Below are 20,856 nucleotides of genomic sequence, written 5' to 3' on the forward strand. Positions count from 1 at the left end.
TGTTCTAATAAACTAATTTGAGTGAACAAACTTGAAATTAGATCCATTTCTTTGCTACAGGTTGCTCAGATACAGGGTTTTACATTCCCCTGTTAGTCCAATTGTGAATTATATTTATTAAACAAAATAAAGAACAAAACAACAAAAGCAAACACAAAGGCAAAACATAGAGGGTCAGCACTGATCATCACGCTCCCGTCCCACTGGATGGAGCAGAGACGCAGCTCTTACGCGCCCACAAGGCCGGCCATGTGCATGCAGCCAGTTCTATAGGCGTGCTGATGAGGACCAAGTGGAATCAGCTGTGATCGATCCACTCAATTTCACCGGAAGTGCACACAGTACCTGGACACAGAGAGCACAGAGAGACACACAACAGACATACACACAACAGAAACTAATCCCGGCTTGATGGTAAATGAAGTGATCGGATGTATTTCCATCAGCATGACAAATCTGGATTAACCTTTCTTGAGGCCATATTTGAGTCCCAGGGGACTCACAGAATATTACAGATGCAGTAATATAAAGTAAATTACTCAGCAACACAGTAGAGTACAGACTACAGCAGCAGCTTCAGCCCAAATACACTGAATTTCCTGCACTTATGGGGTTTAGAGAGTTTTAGGAGAGAGGGTGGGTTTGAACTAAGCACTCACACACCCACGCAAAAATAACACGCATACACATTTAAAACATTTCTACAGGCACTGGCTGATGCTGAACTAAAGGAGGCACCATCATTATTATACACACTAGCACACTGGTGTGCATGCTTAGTCATTAGACCTAATGGCTTGCAGACTGTAGCATGAAATTAAAGGTTTGATGAATTGTTCTCATAAAGTCAAGGGACTTAGACTTTGTGCTGGCAGTAGGAGAGTAGACTTCTACCACAGCCAAATTAAGGGACTAATTTAAAGACTCATACCTGGACATGCTAGCAGGGAGAATACACAGTGCAGAGACACTCAGATAAATGCACATAACCATTTTTACACAAAAGGCACATCCACACAGTCATTGGCACTGCTCCTTTACCTCTCAGGTGGCTTGTTGATGCCTTTATTAAAAAGGAAGCAGTTTTACTGCAATTTATAGCCAATGCAAGCTGCAAGGAGGTGTGTGTGGCTTGTGCCCTGTGAAATCATGGCACAAGCGAAGAAATAAACATAAGATATGGCAGTTGTATTCCGCACTCACAGTGCATTGATAAATGCATCATTAAAGATAGATGTGTTATATTTTAATATGACCAATAATATTCACATTACTCGGTGAAATATCCACTGACATGTTCTTTTATAACAGCAAATAATTTAGGTGGTGATGTAAGGAAACAGTTTTTTTTCATCTTAAATATGTTGCTGTCCTAATGCAATTAGCAGCCAACCTGATATAATAATTATGTGTGTGTCTGTGTATACACAGTGTCCAGAGAGGACTCCAGCCAGTCTCTAGCCTCCTGTCTCAACCTGCTTCCTTCGCCCTTGGACCCATCCGCAGATCGCATTGCTGGAAAAGAAAACAATCAGAGGTAAAAACATGTACATTATTCCTATGAATACACTATATATGCTTGTTTCATTGATAAAGAAACAGGTAATAGTGACCAAGCACAGGGCAACCTGCAACTATTTGTGTGTTTTCACTGGAACTTCACCTGTAGGAGCTCTGTCTTTTTTGTGTGGATACCCTCAGTGTAAAAGTAAACACATGGTTCCTTACCAGTTTGACAAAAAACATTAAGTGGCATTAAAAACATTAGAATGGATGGGAAACAAACTAAAAGATAGACTGACAACATCGTTGGGCCTGTCTTGTAAAATGACTGCACCGCCTCACCTGGCAGGCAGGTTCTTCCAGCCTACCTGGCGAGCTTGTCACAGTTCTTCTGTGAATTTAGGCTGTCTCACAATGAGTCTATAATGTTGTGATCAAGGCTATGTGGTGGCCAAACCATCTGTTACAGCACAGTGCGATGGGCTGGCTATAATAGAGGCACAGTCTTAGACAGAAAAGACATGAGAGAAATGGGCAATAGACAGGGATGTGTTGGATCAAAGTCATGTACAATTGGAGCATATGGAGGGCTCAAGGATCGGTTTTGTTACACTTGCCCACGGGACTTTTATCTTCTGTACTGTCATTACCTTACAGCTTCAGTAGAGACAACACACAATCAAAATGACAGAGAGACATAAGGCTACTGTCTATTCAAGGAAATGCTGATCTTGAATGTTCTGTGTAAAGGCATAGCATGTTTTATATCTCCCCCTCCCTTACAGATGAGACAGAGGAGGAAGGAGGATAAAAAAATCTCTTTGAATAAATATGCAAGCTGTCTTTCTCTTTTCCTCCGTCTCTTGGGTTTCTGTTTGTACATATGAGTGCTGCTGCCAAGGACGGTTCCATATCTAAATTTGATTTGGCCACTTGTGTCTTTTGTACGCTCCGAGTCAGGATAGGTTTTGCTGGACATACAGAGAAGTGCATGCTCCTCTGCACACTGATGCATATACATACATTACAGCTCTGTGGATGGGGCGTATTTGGTTTTATGGAGCTAGTGGGTAATAAAGGGGTACTGGTGGTCTGTCTGACAAGACTAGATTATTATAACTTCACCTTTAAGCATTCCTTTCACCAGTCGCTAGCTGAATTGTTTTTGTTTTTGCTCAAATCTGTAGAGTAAATGTATCTTTCCATGCTTCCCTTGAGTAAACAAGATGAGGTCAACTTGTGTTGGTGGCTCTGAAGTAGCAGTTGCAGGATTTTAACTACACCATGTTTTTAAAGCTTCAATGAAAAGAAAGACATGTTTTTTGTCAAGAATCACACAAGTCAGGAGTCAACCTTTCCAACCCAACCAAGGTTTTTGCCAGACAGTTTCATTTATAGCTTGTCTTTGAAAGCAGCAGAGGAGCATTCACGTCTACACACACGCACACGCATCCCCACACAAATATTTGCATTATCTCTCCCTACAAGGTCGGGACTAAAATGTCATCGCTGAAACCAGTTTTCTTCAGTTTGATTGAGTTTGTCTGGACTGATGCATCACAGTTCAGCCTGGAAATGTCATAACATGAGGGAACGGTTCCATCCCTTACAATCCAATCAGAACAGGGGTATTGTGATAGGGTCTCTTTAGCAGAGATAGCAGAAGAATGGATAAATACTCTGCTTTCAGCTAAAAGCTAACTTCATTATGCTAACATACTGACTTTAGGGTATGCGATCCATCCATCCCTCCGTCCGTCCGTCCGTCCGTCCATCCATCCACTGCTACTGCTAAAAAACTATGCAGTTATTTCACTTTTAAATCACAGTTTCCATGAATGATGCCTTACTGTATTTGCCATCCCTTATACAGCTCAACTGTCTGCACTATAAAGTCTTGTACTCCAGAATGACTTAAGCCTCCTCTAAAACTGTAGACACATCACACAGTTTAACAGTGAGTGTGCTGCTGACAGACAGTGAAGTGATATAGTGGGCTTAGAGAAAAGTGTGTTGTTGAGTTAACTTCTCCACAGCAAGAGGGGCAGATTTTGTAACTGAAACACAGAGCTGTGAACTCACTACAGTAAACACATTCTTCTGTTTTTGATTTCAAAGTGAATTTAAATATTTGGTTGGGTACAGTGTGGAAAGGATAAAACTGCTAACACCGTGCTAACAGGTTCGTGTTTTGATTTGTTTGGGCTCTAACACATTAGAGCAATGGATCTATGTATGTATTTCTTACACAACATGTTGCTGCTGGCAAGTGATAATTTCCCACTGTTTTAGTTCAGCATCTTCACTGATTTCCTCTAGAAAAGGATTTTTCACACAAATTGTAGTGGAAAATCTGAGTAAGGCACCTGAGATTGGATAGGGGAAATAGAGCAAAATGTGTTTGCCCAGAGCTTCCTCCGTCTCTCACACTGTCTTCCTTTCTCTCTCTCGGTCTCTTTTGCTCTTTGTCTCAGGTTCCACATTCCCTCAAGGGGACATTGATTTGCTGGAGGCAAAGCAAGCTTCCTTCTGTTCACACACAGGGAAACACAAACACACACACACATCCCCAGTTGTGTTTCCATCACTTCAGAGGACATTACATTGACTTCCCTCCATTTTTCAAATCACTTACCATAAATATTGCTTACCTACCTCTAGGCCTAATCTAAATTTAAATCCTATTTAACCTAACTGATTTTTTAAAAAAAACTGTATTAACATCGAGTGATTGTCCCCACAATACGACATTGTAAACAGATTTATGTCACCACAATAGAAGCATTACAAAAACATGCACACACACAAATTGTCAGTCAGTCAGCCTGTCCAGTGAAAGCATCAGCAGATACTACTGGTTGTCTGACAGGCTGCACACAACATCTGCTGTATGCACACACACACACACACACACACACAGTCTTGCACGCATACCTTCACTTTGATGTATGACAGTTGGATAATTTTGATGGCAGGTATTTAATTCTCCGTGTTTATGACTTTGTAAACATTAATACCAGAGTAACAGAGCTATGGCAGTTAACAGCCATGTGCTAAATCTCAATTTACGTTGTTTGTGGCTGTGTGTTGACGGAGAGCGACATGCTCAGAGCTGGGAGAGATTTAAGGCGAGCTAGGAGGGAAAGAGAGAGACCTGAGACTTCATACAGAGTGTCCTATACTCACTTGAATATAGAAAGATCCACAGAGACACAGAACCATAGAGACTACTGTCTAGCAGAGGCAGCTAGTGAGCATGAATCTGTCATCAGAGTTAGAGTATAAAATACAATAGGTTTAAGTCATGTGATAAATACCAAATATTTTTTAACAATGCCATTTTATATGTTTTTGGGCTACAACAAGTAATTGTACCATCTACTAATGATTAAAACTAGACATCTAGAAATATAAAATTTATTGTAATAGAAGAGCAAGATAAGCAGAAAAAATAACTTAGCTTAAAGCTAACATACTAATAAATTCTACATTCAAGTTCATACAGGTTCAGGCCAAGTTCATCTCTTTGTATTTCACTAATTCACATTCATCTTTAAATGCTGAAAACATCAAATTAATGCACCTAAACAGGGCTTCATACGGACAGAGGGGAGGTGAACCAGAAGTACTTTACATGGCAATAAAATGACGGGTATTTAGTGTAATGTGCTTTGTCACATAAAGCTCTCTACAGTGTGTACTTGTGCCAGTTACAAAGCCATCATCGCTGTGTGACAACAGCGAGAGCTCCTCCGTGCCTTCTGGTTGGTGAAACAAGAGGTACAGCTGGCGCATTACACAGCAGTGCGTACTCCTGTTATGTATCTTTAACGTTTATGTTCTGCTAAGACACTGACTCTTCCCTGTCTCTTCTATACAAAAAGACGCAGAGGAAATTAAATTTTGACAGTCGGGGTATGGCTTGCCTGTTGCTATGGCAACGGTGGACTGCCTGTTGAGTGCTCTTCCCTTCCCTTCTTCTCTCCCTCTTTGCTGTTTTGATCGTTGCTGATTACTAGGCACAAGACAGGTAATCCGATGAGAGGACGTAGAAATGCTCAGAGGCGTCCTTGTCTGTCAATATGCAGTGGACAATCATGAAAGTCTCAATTCCCACCACTCCTCTTCTGACTTGACAATGAATGTGCAGGCAAAATATTAACTTGCTCTTTCATTGACATGGTAAAGCTTATTAGGAAAATGTCAACTTTTGTAGACGGGTCCCAATTCTCTTAGGTGATGAATAAATTATATGTGACCCTTCTTTTTAGTCAGAGGTTTTAATGTTCTCATGTGTTTGCTTGTGTCTACTGAGATATAAGCGAGGAATTAACAGGTAAATTACATGCAGCGTAGATGACAACAGGAAGATGACTGTAAGAAAAGCTGGGTATTAAGCCACTGCTGAGTAACAGGGACAAGGGCAGAGACCGCGTCTTCTAATATAATAATAATGAAATCTTCTAATGGTATATATTTACCATGCAGTTCAGGGAAACCTGTAATCTGTGATTATATAGCATTAGTAGTGGGCACATAAATGGAGGAACAATGACATAATATAAAACATCTATATGAAGTCACATACTTAGAAACATTTACTCACATGCGCTCATGTGCACATTTATAAAAATAGACAAGTATAAAGAATCCAGCTGAGCCTTGGAGAGGAGCTGGGGACAGATAAAATGCACTGCAGCATGATTTTCCCACACAGATGCACACAACGTACAGTGTGTGATGGGGATGACAGAGAGATTTCCATGGTTTTTTCCTAGCAGATACACAATGATGCAATATTTTTTAATCATCATTTGTGTGGTATTAATCTGTGGTTTGTGGATTGTTTTACATTTTATGTTAAAATAATGTTTTCTTTCTTTGTAGGGACATTTTTGCACACAGATTGCTGGTACTGGCTATCCCTTTGTAGCTGTACAGTATACTCTGACATTTATAAATTTATTACCATCCTAAAAACACATCTTTTAGGAATTCTGCAGAGTGCACCTGCTGCCATGCATATTTCTTTTGTAAATTGTTGGTTAGCTTCTAATTCGCATCACTCTATTAAATGTTCAACACGGGGAGACTAATTAGTCTCGGCTTTGTTTTTTTCTCCTTGCTTTGGGCAAGAACTTGTGGTTCTGATTTGTAATGCAGTGAAAAACATTAGATTGGCAGAGCATGAGACATTGCTTTGCTTTTCATTACTTATTAAGTGGTGTGTTCCTGGAATAAAAAGAAATATCAAAGTGGTCAGTCTTTTGGTAACAGATTATAAGACATATGGCATCAGTGTTTGCTCCCCTGAGCTTAAGAGTCATGTGAAGGATATTTGAATTTCAAAGACAGCGAAACGTCTTTGTTTTTTGGCTCTCGTCTCTTTATCGTCTCGGTTTGTTGTGGACTACAGGATGCCGAATGTTGAACATACTTTTGCTACAACATGCTGAGATTAGAACATGTAAGCACAATGCTGGAATTTGCATTCTGTAGTGATACACTGAGATATTTGTTGCAAGTCCCTTCTATTATTGAAAGTAGAAAAACATACTGAATGCATACTGAATGTTTCCCATGAGAACATGTTGCAGATCCTCTTATTGCTGTTTGGGCTTAGTAGCTGTCTGTTGCATCTTCACTAATAGCCAGGGTCTGGAAGAGGAAAGCCTCTTTACAGAAGTTATTGGGGTAACTTCTAGTAAAAGGCTTATATGTGCGGTTAGTTTGGGATGTACATAGCATAAAGACTTACGGTAAAAAAGGAAAAGTAGTAGCCTGGTTTGGAGCAGAAATCTGAACAGAAATGCACTGTAAATACTCCTTGGCAAAAAAGGAGGACTCCTCCCACACAATATCCTGACGTCTTGTTGGAGCTTTTTCATGGTTTCCATGATTGTGGGGGACATGTTTCCTTTTTGTGTGTCTGCACTACAGGTTTTTGTTAGCTTCCAGAGTTTTTAATGCAGGGTACACATACTGCCCCTGGATGTGCCCCATAGAAGGTGAAGGTGTTCTCTTTTTCTGTTTGTGCGCAGATTAAACATGAATTGGTTTGGCAATTGAAGTTTTATATAGGTGTTTTTGTGACTTTGTGAGACTGGATATTTTCCCACTCCGGATGAATTTTGCTTCTACTGTCAGATATGGATGTCCTTGTATGTAGGTGCAGCGAACAAAATGGAAAATTGTTTACTATGATTGCAGGTAACCTATTGTCCTTTTCCACTCTAAAGAGAAACAGGTCTTTACAGACTTTTAGCGCTTGTGCACACCTTTTTACTGTAGAAACTTTTTAGCATACTTTTGCACATTTTTGTTACATTTGATCAAATCTAGAACTTTTGCAGGTCAGCAGTGGGAGCAGTGAATCATTTCTGTGCTTACAACCCCCCAAAAATCAAACAGACTGACTATCCACAACAAATATGATACGGGGGAAATATTAAAATTGCTATGAGCAACAATATCTGACCTGAGTGCAGAATTTGTCACAGTAAACACGCACACAAGCATTCAAACATTTTTTGTACTGTCATTTTTTCATGGTGGCGACAACAGTGCCACTATAAAATGCAAAACAAATGAAAAATATGACTTATCCTAAACAATATATTTGGCTCTCTGAAAGGAAATTAGACGGCCTGACAGTGACAAGAGGAAATGAGGTGAGAAGAAGAGGGACCACATTTTAATTTATTTTGGTGTTGTTGATGTTGTTACAGGCTGTCATCATAAAGCACTATCTGTTTGACTGCTTACCGTAAACACATCCACACCTAAGTACGCACGCCCATCCTCTCCCCCTCGTCTGTCACCGACTAACAATACATTATCGAGTCCTTATTTACCTGATATTGTACACTTTCAGCTTCTCATGGCTGCAGGGTCAGCTGAAGTACAGTGAGATTTCAAACAAAGGTAATTACAATATAATTATAAGGTCATTTATATTCTGGTCCTTCATCGTCAGAGCTTTAGAATAAATTACACAAAATTAACATGTCCTTAAGTAATGAATAGAATAGATAAACATCAATTTGTCCTCCAAGTAACAATTCTCCTCGGATGCTGAATTTGCATTTTTTAACATGGATTTGTTGACTTGTGTTTATAGTCAGCCAACCAGTGGTTGCATTTGTGATCATCTGTCACCTGTGGCGTTCAGGCTTTCTTTTCAGTTCTCAGCGAAAATAGCCATCTGACAAGAGTTCCACTGAAACATGTGGATCACAGAATAACAGAAATGGTTTAGTGCTTCCATAACAATATACAATCAAGAGACTAACATGTCTCAGATTCCCTGGAGTCAGTCTTAGTAGTGGACTCACAGCAGGGTTTCTGTGCTAAAAAGTGGTAATGTTCTACTTCTTTGCAATATTGCTCAGAGGCTTTAATACAGGATAAAAATACAGGATACAGAATCTGGGCAATGTGACTTGGCAATGTTCTCTGAAATAGGAAAATGTAATGTGACACATGGGACCAATATTAAGTAGATCTCTCCAAGCAACAAAAAGTTGTGATAGTAATTAGCGCAAATGTGTTCTGATAACTCCCATAAGGGTTTCCCCCATGAAAAACTAGAGTAATGCCTTTTTTAAGGGTGAACCTCACAGGTGGCAATGCAGTAGACAAGTGCTAGAAGCTAAAGGATAACAAATCGGAGAGGAAATAAACATGTAACAGAAAAAGATGCAGACAGCAAAGATTTCTTGCAAAACATGCACAGATTCAGAATGCAAAAGAAGCAGGAAGGACAGCTAGGTTAATCAGAAAGTTACCCATATTACATTCATTTTATATTCTCCTTCTTTTTGTGGCTGAAGAGTTCAGTTCACCATTAGACTCATTGCCTGGAGGTTGGCTTGTGCTCAGTCTTTAGTCACAGATGCACTTTATGTCTGAGATGAGTTTAATGGAAAGCATTAAACATCCGTAGCCGCAGGTGCTGAATGCAGATGAGTACACTGTGTCTGTCAGGTGGAAAGAAGGAGTGATAAATGAGGGTGCTCGTGCTCTATGTGGCTGTGCTGTACTGTTCCTCACTTTTGCAAGCATGCAAGCCCACACATGACACACAGATGCCTGCACCACATACACCGCAATAGTCACTCATTTATTGAATTGTCCCTGTAAATATGGTCCTTGTTGTCAGTAAAAATTTAATAAGGGAAAAGTTGGCAGACTGCCTTTCTCACTGTGTCTCAGTGTTAAAGTGTCCTTTACTATTATTGTTTCTAATAGAATATGATCTTTATGTTAAATGACATGGGTGTAGCCCACTCTTGCTCACTGTGCAAAAGATAATGTACTTGAATCTCACATCATTTATCTGACCAGCAATGATTATTCATGACTTCATTTGAATATTATGTAAGCCTAGATTTCTAATGCATAGAAAAGTGTGTGCCCCTTAGTTGTTGGCTTTTGGTGTATTGTTTACTGCCTCAATATATGTGCATACGTGTGTGTGTGAGTGTGCAGGTATGTGACAGTGCTGGGAGCCAGCAACCTGGTGATAAAACACTATGTGAGTGGTAAAATAATGAAAGTCATAAAAAGGCAGATAATTGGCTTTTTCAGCTTTGTGAAATGGATCACTTCTAACACTGCTGTTGAGAAATGGCTTCGGAGAGGAGAGGGGTGAGTCAGAAGGATGGAGAGGTGAGTGCCAGCGAGTGGAAGACAAAAGGTGAAAAAGCTGTGTACTGAAAAGAGAGAGTAGGCAACAGGACAAAAAAGGGAAGTGAGTAAGTGGAAAGAAAATGAAGGAGGAAAGAACAAAAGAAGCAAAGAAAACAAGAGTATAATGTAAACGGATAGGGGCATTTTCTCTTCTGTTTACTTTCCTTTGTGTAATTAGTCTGAAAAAGACTTTGGAAAGAAAATCTCTGTGAAAATATTTAATTGCACATTAATCCATGCATTCAGTTGTAATTATCTCTACATTGACATGCTCATGCAGTACCTTTTTTAGCCACTAGCTGGTGTAATACTACATCTTTATCAGTTTAAATTAGGACTTTGTCCACTTGTGTAATCTTCTGACATGCTCAGAGACTCAGTGCATATGTCTGTGTGTGCATGTGTGAAAAAGGGGAGAGTATTTAAAAAAAAAAGAAAAAAGAAAGAAAGAGAAATAGAGACAGAGGGAGTGTCGAGCTACCAGTTCATGACAGTCAAAAGACAGATGACCCTGAATAGAGGAACGGCCTCCCTGCCTGGTATAACATCTATCATCCCTGAACAGACTTGTCTTCAACTGTGCTGTGCGCTTCCCTATGTGTGAGTGTGTGCCTGCTTGTATGTGTCGGGTAATTACCTGCAGATGAGACTCATGCTTAGCTGGAAAATGACTTTGTCTTCCCTGTAACTGCAGTCAAAAATATATACTCTGACATGCTTATGCCTGCGTGTGAGCGCACACACACAGACACACATCCAATATACTTCAGAGGAAGAAATTACTTTGTTATACATTTGTTTACTGGAGGCAAAACATGACCTGAACCCTGACTGCCTAACTGTCCTAACTAAAATTTAAGTCTTCATCAGCATCATTAAATCTAATGATCTACATCGCTAGGCCTTCTGCTGCTGTGTGAACAGATATGTGTCCCCTTAACATAAGTAATGCAAATATACAGAAGCTTTGCATGTGCTACTCTCATCACAGCAGTATAAGCCTTGCATTCCTTTTGTTCAACCTTAAGTAATATAAAATAATGCCAGTAAAGAGCTTACAAAATATTATTCTTTTATTTCACATTATACATTATGAGAATAGAAGCAAAATAAATCTATCACAGAAAGCCATTTCTGCTGCAGCCTGCATTACAGATGGTCCAAAATTGAATGGTTTCTCTATTTATTTAAAAATGTTGCCCACAGAAAACACATTCACAGCCCCCAACTGCTCAGTCTGACCAGAAATATTCAACTACTAGTCTCCAGGAAGGGTAACTGCTTTGCATAAAGGCACCTCTGTGATTATTGTTTTGGTTGATGCAAGCGTTGTTTGAACCTTTCTCCCACTCATTTTCCTGTCACTCTGTGAATTTGATGCACACCATAGAGGTACAGAAGAATCCAATCCTAAAAACCCTGGTGCAAGCCAAAACAAGGGCAGGAGTGTCAGGCACAGAGAAGCACAAAGATGCAGAAAAACAAAACACAAAAACAACCCTGTGAAGAAAAAAACAACTTTGTTTTGGCACTGCACTGTGCCATTTGACACAGCGCTCAGAGAAAAGAATGAATGATTGATCATTTATCATTTACACTCAGCGTATACCTCCTGAACAGCAGGATGGGGTAACAGAGAAATAAATGGGAAAAAGTTCACTCTATCCAGAGATGCCAGGCAGAAACAAAAAGCTACAAACAACACAGTTTAAGAGGGGGTGTAAAAGCACTTTTGGCTACTTGACAGACAGCACTCACCTGTCCTCAAAAGACGGCAGGCTTCCTCGACATTTGTCTGAGGCACTCAGCGGAATCCCCAAGGGGGACACCTTAGGCTTTGATACTGCATCAGTGTGGTGTAGTGGATGTCAGGGTGATGGTGGTGGTGGGGTGGAGGGAAAGGTAGGGGCAAGGGGGAGAGCTGTAAAGATTGAAGACAAGGGCTTAGACTCTGAAGAAAAACTGAAAAAGTTAGAAAGAGGGGAACATGGAGAGAGGTAGCCGAGGATCAAAGATTTATGAATAGGACAAGTGAGTAAAAAAGAACAAGAAGAAGGTAAAAAAGTAAAAAAGACAAAAAAACAGGGTCGAAGTGGTGAATCCACAAAGCAGGAAGTATGAGAAAGCAATTTAGTTCGACCTTCTCAGTAAGCAGTGTGTGGAATGCCTTATGTTGATCGATATTTTAGTGATATTGTCTCATTTTGCTCAAAAAAACTTTTTTTCTGTTTACTTGTGATTTTTCCGGAAGAATGGGACAAAAGGCATCTAATTTCCCCTGACCTCCCTGTAAATGGCGAACTGTCAAAGAGAACACAGTCACTTGATGATAAAGAGCTCCTCATTTCTGCGTCTGTATCTGCCTTTCTTTGCTGCCGTCCCTCCCTCTCCTCTTTTTCTTGTTATGCAGACTGTGAACTCGCAGGTTGTCTGCATGGTTTTCAGACAGGAGGGTGGAATTTCTCAGTTCACCTTTTGAAAATGTCATAATGAAGAAGAGATACACAGTCCCCTTTTATGCACCCCTGTCAAAATATTACTTTGTAGAAAAATGTTAATGGAGACTTGTTTACTGAGATTTTTTATGTGTGTGTTCCAAGCTTCTTGATTGCAGCACTCATTATTGTTTTATTATTATTATTATTAATTGCACACGTAAAGCATAACTTTAATACCACTTTTAATGGTTTTGTGTTAGTCTTAATGATGAAACAAATTAAATGTTTTTAGCTGAAGCAATGAATTTCACTTAGTTTACTCTATACAATGCATCAGGGCAAGAAAAAGTCATCCAAATAGTTGTCTGTCTGGTCTTTGTTTTCTTCACCAGAAGGTTTCTGCACACTCTGTCCTAGTGAAGGGTACAACTTTTGTACATTTTAAGGCCCACACAGCCCCCCTGAGTGTTGGCATCCAGCAAAAGCAGCCCACACTAAAATTCATGGCAGCATGATTCAGTTTTTTGGCATCAGAAAGCTGTAGCTGTTCACTCTCTGCAGCTCAGTTTGTGGATGGTCCCCCCCAGCCATACCCTAAAGCTTCTCTCTGATGTATTGGTCTTCACGCATGTGCTGCATTTCTTCAGCTGTACTCTGACATTCCATTCACAGTGAAACAGCCTGTGGTTCTTCAGAGAACAAGTGATTGCAGTGAGAATAGTGGTTTGCTGAAAGAACAAGGGACCAAACCCAAAAATGCAACATGTTGCTTTTTGCACTATATCTATAATTTGAATACAACAGGCAACCATCTGATCATGTTAAGTAACACTTCAGATAGCAATAGTTGCACCTTTGCTAGAGTTCTAGTGTGTATTAAGTGTTCCTGTATAATTACAGCTGTGTGAAAACAGTGCTTAATGTACCCTGCACAAATGTTAACCTCAGGTGAATGTTAAATCTAAAATTAGAAAACATTACAAATGGCTATTTAGTTTTAATCATTTGCTACCACCATAATCAAAATAATCAAAAACTCTGCTGCACAGGCATCCAATTACATTCGTGATTTAGCAAAATTCTTATAGAATAAGCCACTGCCTTTGTTTTTATTTTGAAAGTATGAGTGTCCAGGGCAAAAATGAAAGATTACATCATTTTGTTGAATCAATTAAAGCTATACAACAGAAAAAGAGCTTGATCTTTATCTCCATATTTGGTGAAATATAAAGAACTCTCCAACCTAAGCAGTTAAAAAATGTGCTTGTGTTGAAACCTTCAAACTGACAGAACAAGCGTGTGAGTGGGCTCCAAGCAATAAATGACTATGAAGATATCATTTTTATAGATAAGGTCAGTGCTTGTAGTTGTGGTGGTGCTTAGACTGAACTTTAGTGTTAGCTGGAAGGCAAAGAGGAAAAGAGTGCTGTGACACTGAGAAACACAGACTGTGTTTAAAGTTCCTTTGAGAAGCTGTCCTCTGCAGTATTAAACACTACAGGCACTGCAGGTGAGACAGAGAGCAGAGGGCATGCACTGCTGGCCAAAGACATACTGTCCAGAGGCCTGTTTACTGTTTAATGGACTGTATTCCCGAATGGGACAGCTAATTAGACCAGTGCTGTGGTTGAGCTCCCCCTGTTGTTTGTGTTGTGTGTCTGATTCCAACTGTCAAACCCCACAGCAGTATCACAGCTGTGTAAAGAGCTCATTCACAGTATTTTGGAGGTTTGGAGTGGGTCATATCTGAAGTAGGTAATTCTATCGACCCTCCCATTTCCAGACACTGTAGGGTTTACACACATTCTCAAGGTTTTTTCTATCTCACATTAGACACAACATTAGATGTAGGCTACGATCCATCTTCTTACAAGCTCATAGGGGGATGGAGTCTATCCCAGCTTTCTACAGGTGAGAGGCGGTGCACACCATAGACAGGTTGCCAGTCCATTTCAGGGCTGTACTTCATGATGTTGGTTCTAAATGATCCCAAAACAGATTATTTGTGGAAATTAGAGCTCATATAAATGTGGAGTCATCGGGGCTCTCATCAAGTTTCCTCATCTAATATCCCTCTGTTTGAAAATGTGTCTTTTGTCATTCTATTCCTCTTTCTGTTTCATCTCTCTTGTCATTATTTGAAGCCAAATTTAGAGTCACATTGTTGCTGAACTTTATTATTCTAAAGCATCACCACACATTATTGTTCTGCATATTATTGTTACTCAGACATGACATCACAGAGATTTCTGGGAGTTACTGGGGTATTTAGGAGTGACCAGTATCTTCACATTACTGTGTATTTTATCGTGCACACCATCAGTATTCACCACAGGCAATGAAAGAAAGAGATAGAGAGGGCAGCAGCTGGGAGCAGCGAAGACAGGTCAGTGATCAAGTTTTCATGCTGACTCATGCTGTCATTAAATTTCTTTATTTCTCCCGCTTTTCTGTCAATTCACCTCTCTTCTAGGGATCCCAGCCGTCCAACCAGCCTGCTGCCTGCTGACTGGAGCGCAGGGCTCGGGTTAGGGAGAGAAGATGATCCTTTACCTCCAGGGCTGGAGACCCTTCCGCTCAGATTGATGCAGCAGGACTGCACGGCTGTCAAAACCCTGCTTTTACGGCTGAGACGGACACTGCAGGAGGTGGGTTACACAGAGAGAACACTGCCCCAAGCACATAGACATCTCTGGACACAGAATTGTATACAAAGGAAGGAATTATTAAGATTAAGATATCTGGTGATAATACAATGACAGGCTTTTAGTTAAAACAATCAATAGTAAGGCTAAGAAGTTAGCAAATAATATGATGTAATTGTATCTGGATTAACTGTGCAGAGTGCCTCATCAAAAATTCTCTTGTTTTAATCAGCTGTATTTCAGCCTTATAAAATCTTGTAAAAGTAATTGCTGTTTTACAATCACTCATTAATCACTTTGTTTTGGTAATTTATTATTACATGTACACAAACATGCTCATAATGAGTGCACTGAGTGGGAACCAGTAAAACACTACCACTACTACCACCCTGTGTGGTCATGCAGTCTCTTTAGTTGTCACCCAGCATGAATTTAAACATGTTAAATTACATTATTGCTTTCCACATCGCCATAAAGAAATGTAATGTTGAACTGACTCATGCTCACTGTTCCACAGATGAAAGGCTGCATGTCAGCAGGCCTTCACAATAGTATTCTTACATATTAAAGAGGAAGCAGTGGCATCATGTAGGACGCAGGACTCATGAAGAAACCTAGACCTGAATTTAATGCAAATGAGGAACCGCTAATGTGATACTACATGTCTCCTGAGATGTAAGATAAAACATCAGAACACCTTGTGCTGTTTACATAAAACAACTAATGGGAAATGATACGTCCTATGAACACATGCCCTATTAGAGTCGGTCAGATCTGGGCCTGGTGAAGCACACAGTGGTAAAGTACTGTAAAAAAAATGGGATATCATTGCAGGGATTCAGCCGACATTGAAAAATAGGGGAGGGGGTTAGGGGACACTCATGTACACATTGACAGTGGCATTCAAGAAAGCTTACTGTACATAATTTCAAGTGTTCAGTGCTGGGATACCATAGCCCTTCAGTAAGCTGCTGAAACATACTATTGTTCATCATTGTGGCTTAAAGCATGCAATATATAGTAGAGCAGACCAGCAGAGCAAGGAAGGGAGGTAAGACCAGAGTGAAACAGAACAGAACAAAAGAATAGAGTTCTGGGGCTCAATACCAGAAGGGTCAAGCAAATAAAATGCAAAGCATACAGACATGCCGAGTCACCCTCCCTGTTGCTGCAGAATGGATTGTATCTGCTGATGGAAGGTAACAAAATTTGCAAGTTAATGACACAACAGAACAAGCAAAGAGGGCAAAGATTCTCCTCTTTCATATTCATGTTCTACTGCTGCATACTTTCTCTCTCTCACACTCGCTTTAGCTTCTCTATCACTACTATAAAGAATGTCTGTCTATAAATAATAATAATAATAATTTTTTACATGTTTCATATGTCTTTTACTGGATTCCTGGCAGATATATAGAGATGTGAACAGTAAAGGAGAAAGCCCTATGTATGCCTCTGCAGACTGTAATTCACAGCTGGCTTTGATCTTAGTTTGGAGATGCTAATGGTGGGGTTTTTTGGAAGGTCTGGTCACCCTTTTACATGCCTTTTTTGTGCATTTGTGTGTGCATGAAACTTTTGCATTTGGTAAAGGTCAGTCACCAATGTAGATTACAAAAAAGCAGCAGCCAGACATAGCTAATGGATGTATGTTTCAGTTCAACTTCCTGAGCATACGGCATTGCATACATCCATCCCACTTATGTTAATGTATTTAACATAACAACAAAAAGTATCAGAACTTTCTTTCCTAAGCATAATCTCTAGGCATCAATATATGCACATGTTTTTTCACCTGAGTAAAGAGAACACCAAGTCTCATGCAGCGCATTTAACAATAAGGATTCAGGCCGGCAAACTTGCTATCTTGTTGTTGGGGTTTGAAATCCTGGAGCAGATAGCCCCTGAGTTTCTCCAAAAAGAAAGGTGCAGGAGGTGGACAGAGAACTATCTATCCAGAGGTCTTGCACTGTGTTTGTCTCACTGAACAAACTCACTAAATCTCATGACTGTGTTTTAAAGTGGTGCTCCCCTTCCTATAAAAAGCCACATGTCAATGAGCGAATGGGACTGAAAAAAGAGAACGGGCCTCCTGGGTTATTTAGAGGTGTTCAATTCTTGATTTAACTGATGTATGAATGTGATTAAAGGTGTGCATCAAACTACAAAACCTGCTTTCCTTTCTCGGGGCATTCATCATCCGTAGATGTTTAGTTTCAGTGTAGTGCGAGTCATTAAATCCATGGCTCTCCGGCAGCCAATTGTTAAATCGGAAAGGCGTTTTACTGAACCACATCTAATGGTGAGGACAGTTGTGTGTTAAGGCCTGTGGGACAGAGGTGACCTTAAAGGGACTGTGTAGAGTGGGAAAGAGAGAGAGAGAGCCAGGGAGGGTGTCAGTGAGTGCTGCGCCTCTCTTTACATGGGGAAAGGCATTGATCACCGATGACACATTGAGGGCCTGACGCCATAGCACACCTATAATTCTGATAGGAAGGTATGCTTCTTTGAAAGGTCAGCCAAACCAATATACCATCAAGTTTGAGCTGTGCAAAGATTTGGGGTCTGATGTTTCTCACAACTTACATTAAGTAGCGTAAAAATATGCACATGCTATCTGCATTTTTTTCTTGATTGGTGCATAAATAAAGTGTTTCATATTTGCATGTAAATCTGAAAAAGGACAACATATGGCAAACATGTAGAACATACTGTACGTCTAGCTCTTTACCTTTACCCTGCATGTCATATCATCCCTATGTGTGCTGTCATATTCTTACTATGCGGCATAACATCCATTTTTATCAGGCTGGAGAGTGATTCTATCCTCTCCCTCTTTACCATCTGTCTCTTCTTAAGCCCTCACAGGTGACATTTAAAGCAGCGTCTGCTCTTTTTAAAGGGACTGTCTATCTGTGTTCCTGACAGCATGTACATGCTTTGTCACTTATGGATATACTACATGTACATGTGTATCTATTTTGGAAGCCCTTCTTTCTGCCTACTAGACACCTGTGTGGAATAGCTCCAATATGTGTCAAATCACAGCTGATGTTAGAAAGCACAGAGATTATGTAAGAAACCAGGTGGGATAAGAAAAACATGAAGCTATGCTTATGGAGCCATCTCACCTTCTGTAAATCAGCATTTTTTATTTAAATGTAATTCAGACAAGAGCAAAAAAAATGTCCTATAAAAGTCAAGCTGTACACATCAATCATTTTTTATGTTTTTGTCTTTCAGAGCACAGAGACAAGTCCCGCCAGCAGCCTCCAGTCTCTACCCATAAGCCCTTGCAGTGAGAAGTCCCTACCGTTTAAGGTAAAATATAGCAGACAATTAGATGCTGTTGTTGCATCTGCATGATTTGTTTTATGTAGTTTGAACAACCACCTTGTGAGTACACAAGACACAGCCTGTGGGTGCAGAGTTTATGTTTGTGTGAGTTTACATAATGAAATTCATTAATAAAAACATGCAATATCAACCCACAATAAGATGCTATAGTAATATAGAGTTTATGCAAGTATAGTTTTTGTGAAGCTCAGTTCTTATGCTTTTACTACATTTCAGGCTGTGTGTTCGCCAAGCCCTCATCTGCAGCCAGCTAGTTTAATTAAAAGAACACAGCAGTCTGTCTGTGATCAAAATAGGAAAGTGAATCTTCTTTGATCCACGTGTCGCCTTCAATTTTACCCTTATCAGAACAATTAATAGCCTTTTTTCTACAAAAGCTTCTAATGAATCATAAAGAGATCAAATAAGAGGAAAGAAAGCAGGAAGTAGGGCATCTAAGGTGAATGAGAGGGTGATATAAAGAAGAGAGTAGCAAAAAAGCGATAAAAGCAGGAAAGCTGGGAATAAATTGAATGAAAAAGGGGCCAGAGTGCTTTGTTTGCCCTGACAGGATCCAGACCCCTTCTGTCAACCTGGTCCATCAGAGCTGTGCGATCTGGAGGAGATTTATTGATGTCTGTAGGGAGCGGTTGTGTGTGTGTGTTCAAGTGTGTGTCTGAGCAGGGTTTAAGTTTACCAAGGGAAGGCTTTTGTCAAGCTTTTCACTGGGATTTTGGCTTGTAGCAGAGTTCTTGTTGGGCTGTTAGAGGAGAGAGGAGCAGTAGAGTCCTCTCCTCTGTGGTACTTGCTGGTGGTGGTGTTCTTTGAACTGCAGTGTATTACGTTCCCTGCACCTATATGGGCACACACTTAGAATACAGTACAGTAAAACACAACCCCAAAATACTGACTCTGTGCCAACCAATACTGAGCATCGCTGTTTATTGAGTGTACTGCTGGACAGAATTCATGCACCTGCTGTATTGTGTTCCTGACATGGGGCTACATCCTAAATTAACACTATCTGAGTGTGCATTCATTTGTGTGTGTGAAGGAGAGGGAGAGAGTGGTTGTTTGTGTGAGTGCATGCCCTCTTTATTGACCTACATGAAGTATCAGTGGCAGCTGGATGATAAGGAAAAATTAAAAATGTAGGGTGGGACGCAGCATGAAGACTGAAGCTCTGGCTCAGACGCCCTCATAAAGAAAAATACAGATGGACAGGCAGGATGGACAGCTTGGAGAGTGGGATCAGAAGGAGAAGGAGGGCAGAACAGGTCAGATCTGCTGGCCCATACATTTTTGTGGATCCTCTTGAATAAGGATCTCCTTAAAGGCATAGTGGGTGCTGCTGTATCTGGTAATGCACGTAAGAAACCTGCTTTGTAAGAAGTAGAAATGGCCATCTTTACTGCTGTTGAATAAATCAGCATGATTACAGTGGGAATACAAGTGTGAAGTAGAGAGGAGCATCCAATGGCTGAAGACTAGGAGGATAGATCTCCAATGCCTGGTGGCCAAAAGGGCCTCTGAGTGCCTGTATATGTCAGTGTTCCCAAGTTATGAGCTAGAGAAAACTAAAGACTAACTACATCTCTCTCTATGTTGCTGATATATAAAGATTGATGTAGTTAAAGAGCCGGGAGAATCCTGCTCTCTGGAAACAGAGACAGAAAGAGGAGAATGAGTAGAGCAGAGGAAGGCAACCTTCTGACAAGCTGGCAGCATGGAAAACAACATACAGATGGAAAGGGCATATTGCATTAGCTGAATATGTGGGAAGAAGTGTGACACTGTCAATCAGACACTGTTTTATCTGGGTATAGAGTGAGAGTGGACAAGGGAGAAGAATTGCGGGGAAAGTGTGGGAGTTGAGGTGTGTGCAAAAGGCATGCATTCATTGAGTAAAGGGAGGAGAGAATGAATAGAGAAATAAAATGACACAGAGGTGAGAGCGCAAAAATGAAGGGACAGTTCGAGGAGGAGGGTGGTGGAGAAAGGTGGTAGAGAAAGACAGCAGGGAGGTGGAGGAAGAAAAAGAGGGATTGAGGGAGGGGTGAGAGGAAGAGAATTTGTCCTGGCACTCCAGAAAGCAACTCTGCGGGTGTAAAAATAATCTACGGTAGCCACCTGAGAGGCTGCAGTGTCACAGTGCGCCCTAGTTTAATTTAGATCCAATGCATATGACATGATTTTTTTCCCCAGATTCTGTCCCAGTTAAAGTGTTCTACTGTATTTTAGAA

At 40.4% G+C, this 20,856-nt stretch overlaps 1 protein-coding gene across 2 annotated transcripts in view; it reads left to right on the forward strand.

The window, feature by feature from the left end:
- Window positions 1-20,856, forward strand: part of ccser1 (coiled-coil serine-rich protein 1) — a 90,840-nt gene that overhangs the window by 14,694 nt on the left and 55,290 nt on the right. For both annotated transcript variants that reach the window (XM_028414179.1, XM_028414180.1), the window contains exons 6-8: window positions 1,432-1,537; window positions 15,106-15,280; window positions 18,521-18,598. In XM_028414179.1, the coding sequence (XP_028269980.1) occupies window positions 1,432-1,537; window positions 15,106-15,280; window positions 18,521-18,598 (359 nt within the window). The remainder of the gene's footprint in view (window positions 1-1,431; window positions 1,538-15,105; window positions 15,281-18,520; window positions 18,599-20,856) is intronic.

Source organism: Parambassis ranga, chromosome 9 (assembly GCF_900634625.1).
Source record: "Parambassis ranga chromosome 9, fParRan2.1, whole genome shotgun sequence".
Classification (NCBI taxonomy): Eukaryota; Metazoa; Chordata; class Actinopteri; family Ambassidae; genus Parambassis; species Parambassis ranga.